Source organism: Diplotaxodon limnothrissa, linkage group LG14 (genome assembly GCF_057381915.1).
Source record: "Diplotaxodon limnothrissa isolate DT_005_m linkage group LG14, D_limnothrissa_male_GT1.1, whole genome shotgun sequence".
NCBI lineage: Eukaryota > Metazoa > Chordata > Actinopteri > Cichliformes > Cichlidae > Diplotaxodon > Diplotaxodon limnothrissa.
The window spans coordinates 26,077,741-26,097,347 of NC_140609.1; the positions used below are offsets into that span (position 1 = coordinate 26,077,741).

At 42.4% G+C, this 19,607-nt stretch overlaps 1 protein-coding gene across 1 annotated transcript in view; it reads left to right on the plus strand.

The window, feature by feature from the left end:
• Positions 1-19,607, plus strand: part of ppm1lb (protein phosphatase, Mg2+/Mn2+ dependent, 1Lb) — a 55,563-nt gene that overhangs the window by 28,867 nt on the left and 7,089 nt on the right. Inside the window, exon 2 of the mRNA XM_085371335.1 lies at positions 14,199-14,415. Coding sequence (XP_085227461.1) covers positions 14,199-14,415 — 217 coding nt within the window. The remainder of the gene's footprint in view (positions 1-14,198; positions 14,416-19,607) is intronic.

Consider the following 19,607-nt stretch of genomic DNA (forward strand, 5'->3'; position numbering starts at 1 on the left):
TCAAAAGTCTGGCTGTACTTCACAGCAAAAGATGCAAACTCAGCAGCCTGCAACAAGTGCTTTAAGCTGATACTGTCAAAGGAGGTAACTCCTCAAATCCGATGAAACACCTAGCGACGCATAGCGTTTTTTTTTCTCCAAAAACCAAGAAATGCGCTGTATTTGATAGCTTGCTGCGAGACCTCACACCGAGCGCATCTACTGCGGTGTGGTGCCTGTTATCGGACCCGGAGTTAGCAACATACCTAAAAACACGAAGAGGAGAGTCCTGGCCCCTAGCCCTGCCAGTGTAGCAGAAATGATGACGGATGATGATGGCAGCAGCAGCAGCCGTTCTTCTCTGCGTGAGTAATTTACGTTGAGTAGGCTAACCACGTTATTAAATTAATGCATGTAAGGTGAACTAGCAAACATCATCATATCTACATGCGGCTGTCTTCTTGTTTGATGGCAGCTACTCCCTTCACCCTGGCCAAAAAGGCTAAAATGACCAAAGAAAAAGAGGGAAACAGCTGAACATGAGCGGTTTTTGGACAAAGTTTGTGTTTTTTTCCATTGATTAAGCACTGCTTCCAGCCAAGAGTGATACCATATATGCCCTATAGCTGCAGAAAAGGCTAACATTGTTATCTTTTTACAAAAACCAAATCAAATCAAATCACTTTTATTGTCACATCACATGTGCAGGTACATTGGTACAGCACATGTGAGTGAAATTCTTGTGTGCGAGCTTCACAAGCAACAGAGTTGTGCAAAATACAATAATGTAAACAAGCAAAATACAAGAATGGCTACATCTGAAACTAATAAATATATGTACAATATATAATAGTATATGCATTTCTGGATGTGTATAGTAAATATTTTCCTACGTGTGTGTGTGTGTGTGTGTGTGTGTACACATATTTTACAAATTAAATAGCGTAAACAATAAATAAAATATATAAAATATACAGAGTTGAGACATGTGCAAAACAGTGGCATTACTGTACAGTATGGAGTGCATAATGTTAAAGTTCCAGTAGTGAAGCTGCGGTGTCTATGACGTGTTCAGCAGTCTGATGGCCTGGTGAACCAGCTGAACATGAGAGGTTTTTGGACCAATTTTGTGTTCTCCATTCTTTAAGCACCGGTTCGAGCACCGTTTAAGCACCGGCACCGTTTCAAAAGTACCGATTTGGCACCGGTATCGGATAAAACCTAAACGATACCCATCCCTAGTATTTAGGCATGTAGGCATGCAACCTGATGAAGTCCAAACTGAGTATCAGAATGGGGTAAAAAAGGTAATTTAAGTAACTTTGGGGCATGGTTGTTGATGCCAGGTGGGCTGGTCTCTGGAGTTAACAGAGAATGGTCTGAAAATGAAAATAACATGTGAGGTGAAAATGTTAATTTCAGAAATCAGAAGCCGACCAGGTTGCTTAGAGCTGATAGGAAGGCAACGGTAACTCAAATAACCGCTTGTTATAACGACAGTATGCAGAAGAGCATCTATGAATGCACAACACATCGAACCTTTAGCAGATGGACCACAGCAGCAGAAGACCACATTGCGTGCCACTCCTGTCAGCTAAGAACAGGAAAACAAGGTTAAGTTCAATGTGGTGGAACAGGAGATTGGCATCAAGCATGTAAAGCTGACAAATCTGCAGCAGTTGCGTGATCCTATCATGTCATGTGCTGAATGACAGTTGACTAAATAATAAGCTGAATAATTAATGCACTTGAGCTCTAAATGGGCCACTACCCATCAGAAAACACAGTCACCACTATGTCTGAATGCAGCTGTATTATATGATAGACAGGACTGCCATTCACGGTGCATATTGTCTGTGATTGCACTAAGTAATCAATAAGGCATTTTGCTTGCCTAAAAGAAAGAAATTCACCCGCACAGTGGACATGTTGACTCTGCAGCTTGGTGACACAGCTCTCATTTATTTCTAACCCACCCCCCACCCCCGTTCACTCTTTTTAGCTAATCCGATCAGAGTGTACTTTCCTACAGAGACTTGGAAGAAGAGGCCTGTGGGAAGTCTTCCCTGCTCAGTTGTGTCGTAGGACTGTGCGATATTTATTCAGAATCATCATTTGTTTTCTTGCAGCAGTAGTAAAAGCGTGGGATTGCGTGTGGTTGTTGCTGGCTCTTGGTAATAATAGACTTACTGAAGGTGGAGGATGAGAAAGTATTCAAAGTGCTGTCAGTGGTGCAGGCACAACACAAAAGTACCACTTTCTTACAGTAATACCTATTCTAACACATATACCTATAATCATGACTAAAGGGTTGCTTTGCTGAAAACATCTTCCTTTCATTTTAGAAAATGGGCTCCCAACCTAGAATTCCTGTTTCCTGCACTTCTAAAACCCAACTTCAGTGCTATTTGTGGTCAGTCACGGCTTCTTTGGGTTATTTGCTTCTGTTGAAAGTTAAGAAAAGGAACATTTTATTCTGTGCAAAGCCAGCTGTGTGAGAAAAAGCCTATCAATTAGGCTTGAAAGTGTTATGTGTGTGGTTTTGTTTAATCAGTCCCACACCTGCAAGAAATGTGGCAACACATCCAAACTGTAAGTGATTCTCTACACTTATTCTTTCTCTGTCTCTCACTCGGCTCATTTTTCCTCACCTGAACGCTCGTCTAAAATGGATTTTCACCTCTGTTCTCTTTCTCTCATCTCTTTATTTCTTTTTTCTTTTTTTTTTTGCATCACTCTCACATCCTCATCGTTGTGTTTGTGGCCCATTCTGATTTTATGACTAAGCCAAACATTGTTTTATTGCGTAGTCAGCAAGAATGAGAAAGTGGTAGAGATTAACTGAAAACACGCAATTTAACTTGTCAGCGTAACACTGCCAGCCATCATATCGTGCCTCCTTGTAGTGATTCTGTTTTTACATAGTGCTTCTATGTCCACTAACCAAACAAACCAACCGAATATCCACTGATCAAGACCAACATGAATGACAACAAGTCAGCTATGAAGTGGTATGAATCTCAGAGCACGATCTGTGGATACTGAGGTGCATGATGCGCAGAGGACGCCAACCTTCTGCAGAGTCAATCACTTCAAACATCCAAACTTCGTGTGACCTTCAAATTAGATCAAGAACAGTGCTTAGAGAGCTTCGTGGAATGGGTTTCCAAGGCCAAGCAGCTGCATCAAAGTCTTACATCGTCAAGCACAATGCAATGCGTTAGATGCAGTGGTGTAAAGCACGGCACCACTGTACTCTGAAGGTCACAAATCAAGCTTGTCTGTCTGGTAATCTGATTGAGGAGTCTGGGTTTGGCAGTTGCCAGGAGACATGTCTGACACTTGTTGTGACATGTGGAGCGTTTGGTAGATAAGGGATTATGGTGTGGGGTTGTGTTTCAGGAGCTGGGTCCGGCCCCTTAGTTCCAGTGAAAGGAACTCTTAATGCTTCAGCCATTTTGGGCTATTTCACGCTCCTAACTTTGTGACACAGTTTGGGTGTGGCCCCTTCCTGTTCCAACATGACTGCACACCAGCGCACAAAGCAAGGTCCACATTGATGTGGATGATCGAGTTTGTTGTAAAGAACTTGACTGGCTTGACTTGCATGAGTCCTGACATCAACCCCCAGAACACCTTTGGGATGAATTAGAGCAGACACTGTGAGCCAGCCCTTCTTATCCAACATCATGTTTGACCTCACAAAGAATGGTCAAAAATTCCCATAAACAGACTCTTAAACCTTGAGGGAAGACTTCCCAGTGTTGAAACTGTTACAGCTGTAAAAGGTGGGCTGACATCATGTTAAACCCCATGAATTAAGAATGGGAAGGCAAAATAATGTATCTTCAATATAGTCATCTCAATTGCATAGCTCCGACTTCTTTTAAAACGTTCTGTTTGCAAGAGGGAGCCAATCGGAAGACTGTCCTACAGGGAGAGTTTAATCAGGTTGTGTCAGAGTATAAACTGAGGGACTGCCCAGTGTAAGATAAATAAGGATAATTCTGAACGCTAAATAATTCAAAGCCACTCTGGATGAGAGAATAAAAATATGGAGGTTAAGTGGACATAATAGGTCCTCTTTAACTCTCAAATATTAATCAGTATCATCAGCACATATCCAGTATCAGTCAGGCTGTAACACAAGCAGTTGAAATGCAAGCATACTTCAGCAGTTTTGTGAATCCTTTCTTGCAAGTACAGAGTTTTGAAAATGCGTGCAAGCCTTCTTTTATATAAACCAAACATGAGACCACTGTTGAGTCTGTATCAAGATCATAGACACTAACACGGTTGTCTTATTACCAGGTGAGGCTATATGAAGTGATGGATCAACTAGGCTGCTTGCTTCTAATAGACTCTTTAGGTTTTATATGTGTCTTCATCTCCTTTAATGGACTTGGCTGTCACAGGAAGGACACACGATGAGATCTTACTCTGAGATGTGTGTGTTGCGAGCAGAGACCGGAAAGGCAGACTGATGACTCCGAGTCTGTTTACTCGCTAAATGCGAATCACTTCCATGAGATTTCACTTTATGAGCAAGATCTCCCTCTGCAGTGTGATGGCTGGTTATAAGTGTGCAACTGTGTGCCTGTGTGTGTTTATGGTGGTAGATTTGGATTCGCAGGACGGTCACCTTTGCAGTAAAATCTTTATTGGAGACAGAACGGGCCAACAACCTGCTGTCTGTTGTCCACGGGCGCAGGTATTTGTGTGCTGCCAAACATTTGAGGGGACGTGCTGTCAGATGACTGGCGAGGTGGGATGTCCCGCCAATCCGAGACTTTGGCAGCTGTGACTGCGGTTACCAGATGTTCCTATCTTACTAATGTTGCCCCTCTTATTCAGTCACAGTCAGAAATAGAAAAGAGATGAGGCTAACTGTGTTTAGCCAAGAGGCAGTATTTCATGGCGATGTGTTTTTCTCTCTGTGAATGCTGAAGGCAGTGAAGCATTTCCTGCCACTTTTAATGGACTTCTATTCAACTTTCCAGTCCTCATCCATTTTTATAGCGCTGCCTTTTCCCTCTGAAATCCTCATTCACTGCAGATTTCTGTCCTCTTTACGCTGTCGGCTCTCTGTTGGCCCTTACGTATACCCTCTGCGACATGGCTGGTATTTGAATATGAAAGTTGCTCTGAGTGGTTTATTTTTAAATATTTCTTTAGCTCAAGTTGTCACAATGTGCAGAACTGTATGAGCTTTGTAGGTCCCTAAAGGGGATTTGTGGCTCACAGTGCCATCGCCCCACCCTCAGCCTCCCTGAGTCCATCTGTGCTCAGGATGTTTGTTGTGGTTTTGGGAGAGATTTAACGGCTGGAAGAGTGGAATGGTTTCAGATTTTTTGGTCTGGGCAAAAGTCTGTGTGTTGGGCACAAGGGTGTGTTTTCAAGGCCACACAAACACTTCCAGTCTGGCCCCAGGCTCACACCGCACAGGAAGCAAGTTATTGAGTTGTAATACTCAGGTTTACGATAGCTTTTCAATAGATTCCCTGCCCTTACTTACGACTCCTTTCTTTCTAGATTAATATCACAGCTGCGGTAGAAAAAGCTGTTACAGGATAATGATTATTTCAACAATCACATCTCATGGGATTCAGCAGATGGCTGTTATGGTAAAACAAGTCAAATGGATCCAGTGTAGATAAGTGAGGTGAATCAATAGATGTTCTGATAGAAGAAAAAATGTGATGTGATTAAAGTTAGAAAGCTACTGAGCAGTAGAAACATTGACTGTATATCACGGGTGTCAAACATAAAGCCCAGGGGCCAAAATCGGCCCAGCAAAGACTCCAATCTGGATCACAGGACAGCTATGGGAAATGTGAGGGAAGGCATAAATTTTGCACTTTTTTAAGTTTTACACCTTTTCCTGCTAATAAAGACGTCCCACATGGCCTTTCATATTATACCAAAGTAAAAGATAAACAATTAAATGACAGAAACAGAAACCTTCCTTTTCTCACTATCTACTATAGAAATTTATGGGGGGATTTTTGCGGGTTCACAGTTTAAAAAACAAACAAACAAACAAAGGGACATATTCATATTCTCTTTCTTTTTTTTAAATTAAAGGGCAGCCTAGGTATTGTTGTTGAAATATTACACATTTAAGTCTTACAATTTAAGCCCAACATTTCCACCAGTTTGGCGAAAAAACTGAGAGCTGTTGAAATTGCACTTCTTTTTCTAATACAAAGATGTCTCAGGGATTAAGTGTAGTTAAACTTCTTTACACTGATGGAGTGGAAAGAGGAGTTTCACTTGGCTGGCCCACTCAAGATCAAAGTGGGCTGCATGTGCCCCACAGTGTAAAATGATTTTGACATGCCTGCTGTATAGAGAAGATGAAGGTAGCTTCAGGGTCTAAAACTTGAAGTCAATGTGGAACCACAGGGTGACTCGTGTGGTTGCAAAAAGAAGTCTGATTGTATAGAAATCTTTGAAAAAGCAGCTCTTGACTCCCTTAACTCTTTCCTCGTAAGTTTATGATTTTATTCACTAGTGTCATGCTCACCTCCAGAAGAGCTAAAAATGAGGATAAACTGGGGTTTTCTTTTAGAATGAGCATACCATGACCTTCATAAGAGTCCTCTTTGGTTTCTCAGCCTGATCCACCTCTTTTTGATGACATCTGGCGTTGAAACACCAAGATGCCCACATGCCTAAAGGCTGAGCTCGAAGCTTCCAAACTAGACTTTATGAGCCAGTGGGTAATGTCACGATGGCTGTGTACATCTTTAATAAATAGCCTATGAGTAGATTCAAGTGTATGATTTAGTTTTATTTAATTTTAGTCTTGCCAAACACATCTAAGCTCACGTCTGAGCATAAAGCCTTAACGTTAGTGCATTAAAGTGCAGAAAAACAGGCTTATAAATAGCAAACCACAAAGTCCATTTAACAGCTTCTGCTTGTATCACACGGGAGTTTATCAGAGCACTTAGGAACTTTGTCTTGACTGAGCTCCAAAAAGCTCCTAAATGGATCTTGCAGTGAAATTGTTTTCCTGTTTCAACTTTTCAAATGATGACTCTGTGCAAGTACAAAAGAGCTTCTTTTTTTGTTACAGAGACAATGTCATACCAAACTAACACACACTCACATCCTACAGTATACTTGGCAAACCTTCAGCACATACAAAGCTCTGGTGTGCAGTCATGAAATTAGACCTTCATGCTCTTCTAGACCCTGTGGACCGACTGAGCTCCGCAATGTCATTCTGAGGAGAAACATGCTACACCTCTGCAGTGGACACACACGGTCCCACTCAGCAACAAGCCCTCCTTTCTCCCTTTAATTAAATCCTTTGAATTATTCATTGATTTACGCTAAACACAAGTTATATCCTTTGCAGTGTCCATAGAACTAGATTGATGAACATTATATAGTCATTGCTTACTATAGTCAGATTGGACCTTTGATCACTGTCGTTATCTCCTCTATGACATGTTTTATGACTGTAATTTAAAAAGATTCAAATTGGAAATAAAAACAACAAAGGAAAATATTCTGGATCCCTTTTTCCAGACTTTTTTTAGTTCCCGCTGCTTTTGCTTTTATTATACCACTTTGATGGTTTTCTGTCACTTATCACAGGTTCCGTATTAAAGCTGGAGTCTCCCATGCTCCCCCTCTTCCTTGCTCTCTTTCTCTCCCCTCTCTTTAATGATGTGCTTGAGTGATGCTAATGAATGGTTCTCACACTGCTCCTCAGCCTCTCCCCCTTCATCCCCTTTCTTCTTCTTCTTCTCTCCATCTGCCTACTTGATCTGTCAGAAAAAGATTTCTCTTCTTGGGTTATGAGTCTCCCTCAGGGTGATTCTACAGGAAAACTCTGATGACTTCCCTCATTTTTGGGCAGCCTCGTGATATAATGGATGGAAGGTCTGACTATTTCTGGTGGACTGTGCATCGGAGAGGCTCACTGTTGCAGTCAGCAGGGAGTGTTTGGGTAACAGGGTGGATGATGCGCAGTGTGTAGGTGGCCCTGCTGACACATGAAGGTGTGTTTGTGTATAGACGTATAGCTTTGTGCTCTCTTGATGCACAAAGCAGAAGGAGAGCCGTGTGTGATGCTCTGCACCACCATGACTGATGTCGGGACTCACAGTTATAATGATCATTTTTAGCAGTGCAAAAATTCTATCTGGACCCATTTATTAACAAATCAATACTTTCATTCAGAGACTGTTTTATTTATCAAATACTGAAGTTCATTATCAGGCGAAAACATTTTTAGCAACTTTGACTGACGAGGACCCAACATTGGCTCCTCGTCATAGACCTCAGGCTCGACGTTGGCCAACGGCGACAGGTGAGAACCAACACCGATGAGAAGATCAAGTGGTGGCGTGCGCCCAAATGCAAGCGGAACCTCGCGGTGGCGCTGGGTGCAACCGCTCTTGACATTGACCCAAACCAGCCAGTGGAGGCCACCTGGAACAATATAGCCGACCAAATCCGAGAAGCAGCAACCAGCGTCCTGGGGAAGAGCAAGCCAGGAAAGCGCTTTATTGACAAGCAAATATGGTGGTGGAACCCAGAAGTCCAAATTTCCATGAAAGAGAAGAAGTCCGCGCTGAAAAAGTGGCACCAGTCCAGACACGACAAGGACTACAAACGGCACAAGATCCTGAAGGTGAAAGCGAAGAAAGCGGTGGCAAAGGCGGCGCATTACGACCAGCTGTACCACGACCTTGCTACCCCTGGAGGAGCGAACAAAATTTATCGTCTGGTCAACAGCCGGCATCGCTCCACACAGGCCATCGTCAGGTGTAACACGTCAAAAAGACACTTTACCCTACTTGCCTACTGGTGTTGGCCAGAGGGGCCGATGGCGCAATATGGCAGCCTCGCTTCTGTCGGTCTGCCCCAGGGCAGCTGTGGCTACAACCGTAGCTTGCCTCCACCAGTGTGTGAATGAATAGTGGCATTGTAAAGCGCTTTGGGTGCCTTGAAAAGCGCTATATAAATCCAATCCATTATTAAAGATTCGAATCAGCAAGTCCTGCGCGACCCGCCCGCCATCCTCAATCGCTGGAGCGAGCAACCAAGAATTTCCACACCCCCCAATCCTCAGCGCCGCACCCGTCCATGGCCCAGAACCACCGAATACACCAGCAGAGGTCAAAGATGCCATAAAGAAAATGAAGAATGGGAAAGCACCTGGCCCAGACAATATCCCTGCTGAAGCCTGGAAGCTCCTTGGTTTGCGGGGCGCACTGCCCTCAACACACTATTCAATGCTATCACCCAGGAAGGCAAACCCCCAACGGCCTGGAGCACCAGAATCACAGTCCCAATCTGGAAAGCCAAAGGCAACGTGGCTGACTGCACCAACTACCACCCAATACGCCTCCTGTGCCATGCTATGAAGATCTTTGAGCGGATCCTGGATGCCCGCCTAAGGCAAATCTCCACCATCACGGCAAACCAGTGCGATTTTGTCAAGGGGTCTGGCACTACTGACGCCATTCATGCTGCAAGGCTGCTTGTGGAGAAACACCGGGAGAAGAAATCGACAGTCCACATGGCCTTCCTTGACCTGGAGAAGGCGTTCGACAGAGTACCACACGATCTTATTTGGCATGCCCTACGTTCTCATGGAGCCCAGAAGCTTATGTCAACTGGATCAAACTATTATACACAAACATCACCAGCGTCGTCAGGTGCCCTGTGAGGGTGCTACCCTTCACTATCAATGTAGGTGTACACCAAGGCTCGGCACTTTTGCCTCTTCTGTTTATACTATGCATGGACACCGTGACCGCTGATCTCCAACAACCTCACCCATGGTCACTCTTATATGCTGACGACGTATTCCTAGTGGATCAATCTAGAAGTGAGCTGCAACAGCACACACAACAATGGAAGACGCGCCTGGCCGATCATGGTTTGAGACTCAACATCAAGAAGACAGAGTACATGGAAGCTGGCCCCCAAACTGATGGCACCATTAACACGACAACCTGAAGAAGCCCGACCAATTCAAGTACTTGGGATCGATGATCGGTGGCGATGGGGATATCCTTCCAGACGTGCGAGGAAGGGTCGAATGCCAGACCATCTCAAGGTGAAGATTTACAAGACTGTAATCCGCCCAGTTGCCCTGTATGGATCGGAGTGTTGGCCAGCCACCGCCGAGCACGAACAGGCCCTGCACACGATGGAAATGCGAATGCTCAGGTGGTATTTCTCAGAGGAAGCAATTCAGTTGAGATTTCTGGTCATCTCTCAACATGAGCATCATCATCTGATCGATCTTTAATGAATTCCTGCTTTAAGAAAGGTAAAAGGGGATTGCAACAAATATAATTTTAATCTCAAACTCCTTAAAGTGTGTTTAAATAGAACAAATAAAACAACATGAATATATACAAAGTACAATACTGTTCCCTTAAAAGTAAATGCTGCCCAAGGCAGCTCACTCTCCATTCAGAGCCATTTTCAGCAAAAATGCACATCAATCAGTTCATTTAGCTGTAGGATCAAGGAAAATACACAAGGAAACACATCTCAGTGCACACATGCCAAAAGATTTAGCAGTTCAGCGACATGAGTCACATAGCTTTAAATAATGCACAATTAAAAATTATAATTTTACTGATCATGAGTGTTTTCTATCTGAAACAGGCCTTTATACCACTTGTTCATTCACTTTTTCATAAACTCATCTTCATCACCTCCCACTTTTAGTTTCTAATTTTCTCATAATTTTAGTTCTTGCCCTCTCTCTCTCTCTCTCTCTCTCTCTCTCCCAGCTATGAAAACAACCTCAGATAGCCAGCTCTGTTTACTTCATTTATTCTGGCTCCACCCTCTTATTTTTTTTTAGCCCTCCCTGCATTCCTTCTGTGCTCTTATGCTGTTTGCTGTTCTCATTCTTAATTTTGTTCCCTTGTGTTTTGTTATTCTTGATTCTTGTCTTTTTTATTCTGTTCCAGTAGTCTCTATCCTCACCCTGCTCTACACCCATCCAACCTTTTCTCCCTTTATCCACTAAGCTGGCATCAGATGTGCCATTGTGGATCAGATAATCAAGTCTTGGCTTCCCTGCATGCACTGACTGGTGCATGTGCACATGCAGTTAAATAGTTAAAAGGAATGTAGCTGGAGAAACGGTTTGTGGCCCCAGTGCTTTGTTAAGGACTGGCAGACAAACAATTAAACTGCACACTAATTGACTTAGCGTAACCCAAGCTGACAAAAGACTTCCTGTTCTATGTTTGACCTTTGAACTCGGTTTGTGACTCCTACCCCCTTCATGCTAGCCACGGGATGAGAATATGTCATCAGGGATTGTTCTCAGAAAAGATTCATGGTGATTTTGGAATGAACCTCACTTTGGGAGTAGAGCAAAGTGACTGTGGGAAATGGAAAATGAAAGACAGATTCATGCACATCCACACATGAATAACAGTGTTTTGGTTTCATTGGAGAAGATAGGGGTGGATTGACAGAGCTTGCAGAGCAAAGCTTCAACTATGCTGACAAGATATAACAAGAGAGGAGTGGAAGAATTGTTTTCATGTGTGGAGAAAAAGCAGAGGAGGCAGTGTTATCTAAGTCCTTGAAAGCAATTTCCCAGAGCAGAATGAGATATAGATGGAGAGTGAAAGAGAGGGAGGTATGGATAGAAGAGAGAGCTAAATGGGGACAGTGTATGAGCACTCGAGACATCAGGTTCATCTGAGCTTCTCTGTCATACGACCTCTAATCATTATATCCAATGCCTGGAAATTGCAATCCTTTTCCCTCGTTCTGTTTTCTTAATTGACTGCTCTTCAATCACCGCAAGTGTTAGGAGGGGAAACCACATGAAATATGAGCTTTATGAATCTGGGATCATGCAGATCAGAAGCAAGTTAGCAGTATATTATCTGACATTTGTACCTCATGACCTTGGCTTGGCCTGCTTTCTCTGAAGCCCGGGCCTGAGGAGGCAGGCATTATTTGCTCTGGACCTGCGATGGGAATCTGTACAGAATCTGTTGATGTCCTTAGAGTAAAATAGATAGTGGTGAGGATAAAGTTTCTCTAGCTCAGCTCAATCCCACAGCATTAGCCTGTGTACACTTGATTGGCGGTGCACTTTTCTTTCTTTATCTCTGTTTATCTGTGATTTATCTGCTTCAGCAAAACCGAAAGAACAAGCGGGTTACTGCTAGTCCAGCCTGCCAAAGTCACCGTGTACGTATCTGTACTTACTGCACTTGCAATTCTGTCTCCAAAATAGGAAATGTTTTTGGAACATGTTGGGAAATCAGCTTACCGTATTTCCCGGACTACAAAGCGCACCTGTATATTAGCCGCACAAGCTAAAATCAGGGGAAAATCCTGTTTTGTACATACATTAGCCGCACCTGACCAAAAGCCGCAGGTGTTTCAATGTTGACTTATCATTATGTAAGAGAATATGCACAAAGCGAATTGTCAGGAAAGAGATGGCTGTTTGGAGACATCACTTTTATTAATATTTTGAAAAACAAGTTATGGGTACATATTTGCATAACTTTTTAGGTATATGTACAAGTAGCGGTAATTACAAGTACGAAACATGTACTGTGCTTCATAAATGAGTAACAAATGTAGTACATAACAATAACCTACAGCACACCAGAAAAATAGATTCGGACTACCTTTTAGGCTCAGGTGCAGTGACACGGCTTTAACAAGAAGAAAAGTCAGTCATTCCCACCATCTTCCCCAGTGTCGGATATGAACAGGTTCAGGATGGCTTCGTCATCCACTCTCAGCTCCTTTCCTTCGTTGTCACTTTCAAAACCAAAGAAATCCTCGTTGTCAGTGTCAGAGTCGAACACCCTCAGAAGGGCCGTGGCAGTGTCCTCCTCTCCATCATGCAGCAGTCCAGCCCTTTGAAATCCGTTGGTGATCGTGGATGTTTTCACACTTTTCCACGCTGTCAGAATCCACCGGTGGAGTTGAGCATAACTTGCTTTTCGCAAGTTTATGGCCGCTTGTCATCCACGCCTCCCGCTGAACGTGTAGCGCTACTTTGAAGTTTGTTTTTCGCGCTACTTGTACGGCACTATGTTGCCTGGCGGATGGACATGTGACCAACATACTACTCTTGAACCCCGATGTGTGTCCGATCACATGCCCTTCCGCCAGGCAACGTAGTGCCGTACAATAGCGGAACAAATAAAACAAATCGTCTTACGATATGACAAAAATCATGGACAATCCATACAAAAGCCGCACCTGACTAAAAGCCGCAGGGTTCAAAGCTGGTGCAAAAAGTAGCGGCTTATAGCCCGACAATTACGGTATTTACTTTATTGCTGGTAAGGCAGCTTTAAATCTTAACATGATGAAACTCTGGGGAGCTGCTGGCAAAAAATAGTTCCACCATGTATCACTCCACATGGCCTCAACATCTTGTTTTTACATTCTGGGTTTTGTAAGGATTTAACAAATAAAAGATGCTAATCTGTGAGTGTTAGATGTGCCAGTTGGCAGTTTTGGGATATTTTCCACTGAGGTATGCTAGCGTTTCTCCACCTTGTCTGATCCCCCAACTGTGAATAACTCTGCTTCTTGTTCCTGGGTTCTGAGTTCATGCAAACAAATGCATATGTTAGATTTATTGGCCAACCTAAACTGAATACACAGAAGAAGTTATGGCACTCAGAAAAAAAAGGATTCTCTACCCTCAATAAACACGAAGCCATAATTTTGTGCAAAGTGCAACTAAAATATACAAAGTCAAAGATTTATTTATTCAAATAATTAATCAGTGAGGAAAATGTGCTTAAAATAAACTGAATGTATACCAGTCTAGTAAATTTGATTTGTTACAATGATTACATTGTAACGCATGTAACAAAATTACATGGAAAATGTATATGCAAATAAATTAAAGTCACCATTTTGGGCAGGATTTATTGTGTGGCTGGTTGCTTGTTTGATTTTCCTAAACCTTAAGTGTATATATATCCTCAGAACTGAGAAGCTGCCTTTAGTGCTGAAAAATGATAAATCACCTCTGCTCATTATAACCCTTAAGTATTCCATGCATTTGAAAATGGAGACCTACGCATCCTATGCTTCTGCTTAAACATAACCAATTAAAAGAAAAGCACCCTCATCAACATGTCAGAATTTATTCTCTTCTAGCACCAAATTTTTTTTTTTTTTTATCTGCAGTCATCTAATTCTACTTGTCTCCCTCTGCTCTCCATTATCAGGCTGCTGCTGAGTTTGCTAAGACCCACCTGCCAGAGGCTCTGCGCCAGCAGCTACTGACCTATGAACGGGAGAAAGAGCGAGACAGGGAAAAAGACAAGGAGAAAGATGAAAAAAGGGAGAGGATAAGCCTCTCCTACCCCTCCATCCTGGAGCAGCAGATACTGACGCTGGACAGAGAAATACTGGAAAAGCTCTCTGCCGCTTACAACGAAGCAGGTGCGTATTTGCCCGTTCACGTAACTTCACACATGATACGTTCTGCAAATATGCCAACTTTCTGCCCTTTTTTGTTGTTGTTGTTTAGATGCTACATTTGTTCGGTAGCTAGCAACTATCAAAATACACGCATACAGTATTTCCGCCTACACGTGCAACCACAAAACTAAAGAGCATACAGATAGCGCAAGATGGAAGCAAAAGGTGTTTTGCTGCAGTGTCCCCTGTAATGCTGCACACAAATTATTTTCTTCTCCACTATTTCATTTGACGGTTGTTGAATAGTGACTGTCAGCACCCCAAGGCCTTGCTTATTCAGCTGTTTAAATACAAGTTGATCTTCACAAGGCTTGTAGCAATTATCTCGGGAGGCATGCAAGGAGAGAGTGGTAATGCAAGAGAGAGAGATGGATAGAAAGAGGTAGGAAAAGGCTCAGAGGAGTGGATTCATGTGTTGGAAGTGTGTTTTCTTTTGTTTTTTTTATTTATTGGTTAAAGCTATACAGTATAGGGAAATGGAAGCTCAGAACCACAGGCAGAATAAAACGAGAACAACAAATACAAAACAGAAAGACACACAAAGGGTCGATGGCAAAGTCCAATCTAAGTGCAGCTAAACAACCTCAGGAAAGAGGAGGAGAAGGAGGAGAACGATGTGGACATATTCATGAACATGAGTGATTTTGTTTGAGTTTCATAGCAAGTCTTCCTTCTGTGCTGCCTTTATTGGATTATTGAACACAAAGTCAAGAGAGTTTAAATATGGATCGTAAGATTATTTCCTGGTCTCACTGCAGTGACTTTCTGCAACCTCAACAATTCAGCATTTCTGTGGGAAGGTCAGTTTTCCTTCCAGTGCCCCGGTTAAAGTGAAGGTGAGAGAGTAAATGCAGGAGGAAGGAGTCTCGAGTAGGTCTTTATTTACAGAATCTGTCTTCAGAGTTGTAACTGCAAAGTTTTGTTTGTATGGACGATTTTCTTCAAGTGCAGTTAATTGCAAAGTTACTGAAAGCAGCTGTAAAGAACTCACATGGGGCAAGAAGAAAAAAAAAAAAGCACGTGGCCTTCATTAATAATTGTAAACATGCATCACAGTTCAAGGGCCGAGCCTGTCACTTGTAATAGACCTGTGAGGTCAGCTGTCACTTGAGACGTGCTCTTTTGAAGTGGGTTTTGGGGGGGTTTTGTTTTTCTGCACATTTTTGGGGGTGGTGATCATCATGTTGCCGTGTTCTCAGGTCTTCGGTTATTTTAGCGATGCGGTGACTACATACAGTTTCACCGCCGCCTGCTGCAATGCTGATTCAGACAGATCTGCCTTCCAGATGCAGCTGAATTACCTGCTTTTGTTTCCGCAATTAAAGCAAAATCCATTTAAACGGTAATCAAGGCCGAGCAGACAAAGCAATTAATGCGTGCGTAGCTAATACACACACTCCATACTCGCCAACCTTCTGTGATGTAAACAGGTGAATTTTTCATCATTTCAACACCTCCGGCACCCACACCTGTGTAACATGCATGTTAACTGTAAGCCCTAGACATGCTGTGGAATATGAAATATAATCCTTTATTTTATGGCGAGTTTACTCTTTCTGTAACGAGCAGGAATGAAGGTCAAATCTGTGAAAAATTAGTTATAGCACATGGGAATTCTCTCATTCAACCGATGACATGAGGGTAAAGAGAAAGCATAGAGGCTAAATGAAAACCTGCATCAACAGTGACATGTGAATCACATCTAAGGTGGCGAGGCGGTCACGGGTATGAAAGAGCCCCTGAGAAAGCCTCACATCCTTCTGTGAATGCTTGACATGTGACAAAGGATGTTAACGAGGTCAATTAAAAACAGAGTTGGAGCTTTCAGTCTTTCAGTCTTTCAGCTGATCCTTCCTTCTCGAAGGTTTGGTTTTGCAGCTGAAGTCACCTGCTCTTCGATGCTTTATCCTCCACCTCCTTTGCTGCCTCTCCATCTGGAGATAATCATCGGCTTTCTGATCTGTCACTCCCAAAAGGGGCCAAAAGTAAATCTCCTCTCCTGATCCCGCTGCCGCCTTCTGTTCTTAAGTGGACCTGTTGCATTGAGTTTTAAAGATACTTTCCACACATCCATCTGCTCGTATCTTTTTCTTATGCCCCATCCTTCTTTTTGGACAGCACAGCGAGACAGACTGACATGATGCTTCTAGATAAACTTGCAATCTCCATTACAATAAATGGGCTCCTGTGTTGTCTAGTTCAGGGATTGAATTTGCTGTGGCATTTGTTGTGGCTTTCTTGCAGGTGTCTCGGGGGAATCTGCTGATCAGGTAATTGTGCATTCTTGTCCTTGTATCTGATTCCACAATCGCATCGTTTAGGGCGCGCAGCTCCCTGCTTTCTGTAGTAATCGGGGGGCCTAAATTGAGCTAGCAGGGGAGGGAGTGAGGCAGAATAGAGATACACACTCTCAATTCAGCTCCCCGTCCCCAGGACAACAGCGTATCAGATTTATCCCCCTGTTCATTCATCCCTGTGTTGTTTATCAGCGAACACAAGCGCCTCAAAGAAAGATAAGGAAGATGGGACTTTGATGCAGTGCCCAGGAGCTTAGAGTCTATTATGGAAACAGTCTCCTTAATGCTGTATGGTATTCTGCTTGTACCAATCTTTATGTGGCTGGGTGACATGTCTGCATGCAACAACAGAAAAATGGACTGTTTTGCTTTCGTCCAATAATCTGCAGTCAGCAGAGGCCACGCTGACCCGTTAGCCATGTCATCTTAAAAAAAAAAAAAAAAGGCGTCTGTCTATTCTATTAAACAACTATTTAGGTTGGGAATGTAAGATTTAAATTTGTGCAGAAATATTACGTGCACCATAGTCTGTCTCCAGGAAGATGAAAATATGTATAACAAAAACAAATTAACTTTTTTGCACAGCAGAAATTAAACATTCATGTACCAACCTCACCCTACACGGCATCATTTTGTTCACATCCTCTCCGGTTTCTGACCTCTAAGAGACACTGTAAGGGTTCCCGGAGGTCACCGGTCTTTATTCATTTTCATCTTCAAATCTCTCAAGAATGAAGCTCCACTTAGTGAGGCACTACTCGTTGTGTTTTTGCTCTCATGCGTATGTTTTTGTGTTTCTTTATTGCCATTAATCATTGAATTTTAGTATGTTCTGTGTGCCACATATTCCCCTTCAGGCAAATATTTGTTTATACCAAATGTGTTCGGTGCAGTTTTTTTAAACCTACAGTGCGTGTGGAACGAGGCTGTGTAAACTGTGGCAGATCCAGTCCTTTTTTTCTTTTCTTTTTCATAATAATGCCAGTTACATATATAAAGTGAGGTCAGTTGCTTTTTCATTAGATCATTCTGAAAGTTTTTTAATTAAATGTATTTATTTGCAATAACAAAAAGTCAAATAAGCGTGTCATATTTAAGGTTGTCAAACCTAGGCCGTAACCTGACGTGCACCTCCCCAGAAATCTAACTACACATCACCATCGATAGAGACCACCCAGGCTTAAATGCAGTAATTTGCTCAAATTAACTCAGTTGATCAAAGTGGAATGGTTTGAAAAGATCATTTGAGCTACGGTGTCATGATCAAAATCTGACCATGAACTCGGTCTGCTACCACCTAATACTACAGCTAGAGTGGTTGTTGAAGTTGTTCGAAAATGTCGGCTCTTATAAATTATTTTTGATCATAATCGGACAAAACTCAGCCTCCTGACTGTGTCTGTGCTGCTACTTAAACAGAAACAGTTACAGCTGACTAAGTATGACTGATGGCTGTTGTTACTTTAAAACGCACTTTAACTAAATGTTTGTTCAAACAAAGTCAGCTTGCAGCAGTTTGTTTCAAACTCTGCAGCCACTTTGTTTATGGGGCAGAAGAAGAAACAGTTTGAATTTTGGTGCCAGTAACTATGAAGGCCAGCAGGGTGTTATGATCCCAACTAATCACTGTGAAGGCGCTTTCGAGCATGTCATCAATGTCATCAATGCCTACCCTGTGACCTGAAACTGATGGATATTTGGTGGCTGCACATCAGTCTGTAGTGTTTAAAGCATGGAGAACATTATTTCTGGGATTAGGTAAATAAAGTGAGAATAGGACACAGCAAAGATTAAAACCTTTTTCCAGTATAAGGTTTTATAAATGTTCAGGCTAGAGAAAAGTAGTTTACACTGGTTGCTGTGACATCAGCTTTTTTTGGCCAACAATATCTTTTATTGAATAATTGCCCAGTGTGAAGTAGTCAGACTCGAACGCCAAGGAAGGTGGTAGGGAAGTGAGCAATTTATTTACAGTGAATTTAATTTCATGAAGACTGAAAAGAAAAACAAAGTAAGTATGAACAAATGACTTAATCTGTAACATAATAAAATATAAAGAAACGTGACTGAGTATTTGCCTTAATTTGCAGAATGTTTGATTTGCCGGCAACAAAACGCTTACACAAACAAACCCGGGAAAAAAATGGAGAGCATTGCAACTGCTACTCCACTTTGTCACAACCAGTCACAGCATTATATATCTGTATAAAGAGGAAAAACAAACAAAAATCCTTATGTGAATGGATTATTTATAGGGTATTAGATATTCAGATGTTACCAACATTGAAGTCAGAACAATTCTCTCTAGATAACTTAAGAGAGGGCCCTAAGGGCTCTGAAAGGCCTGATAAAATTAGTGGCTTTTTTCAACTGGCAGTGTTGGAGCTGAGGTAGAATACCATCCCTTCATTTTAAAAAGTCAACTTTTTGCAAATGAGCCTCAGAGCATGCCATCATATAAGCCCTCTCTTCATGCTTCCAGTCTCTTTACAGCAGATTCAGAGGAATCCTCCAGTAATACGTGATGTAATTTAGGAGCAGACCTCAAGCATTCCTCTTTCTGTTGTGGTCAAAGGGAGGAATAGATTATGACTGATCAGTTTGTAAGTATTTAAAAACAGACTGAATGGTAGGAAAAGCTGTAACATCAGCTTAACACTGAAGAAAGCTAGTATCGAACACGTTTGATGGGCTCCAACGTCAGACATACGTCACAGTTGCACCTCCGTTGTCCTGAACTCACCATGGAGACTTTTTAAAGTAGCTGCTGCCCACTGCAGGACTGTACAACCTTTGGATAGATTGAAAAAAGATTGTAAGCTTGTTGTGCGTGCGTGCGTGCGTGCGTGTGTGTGT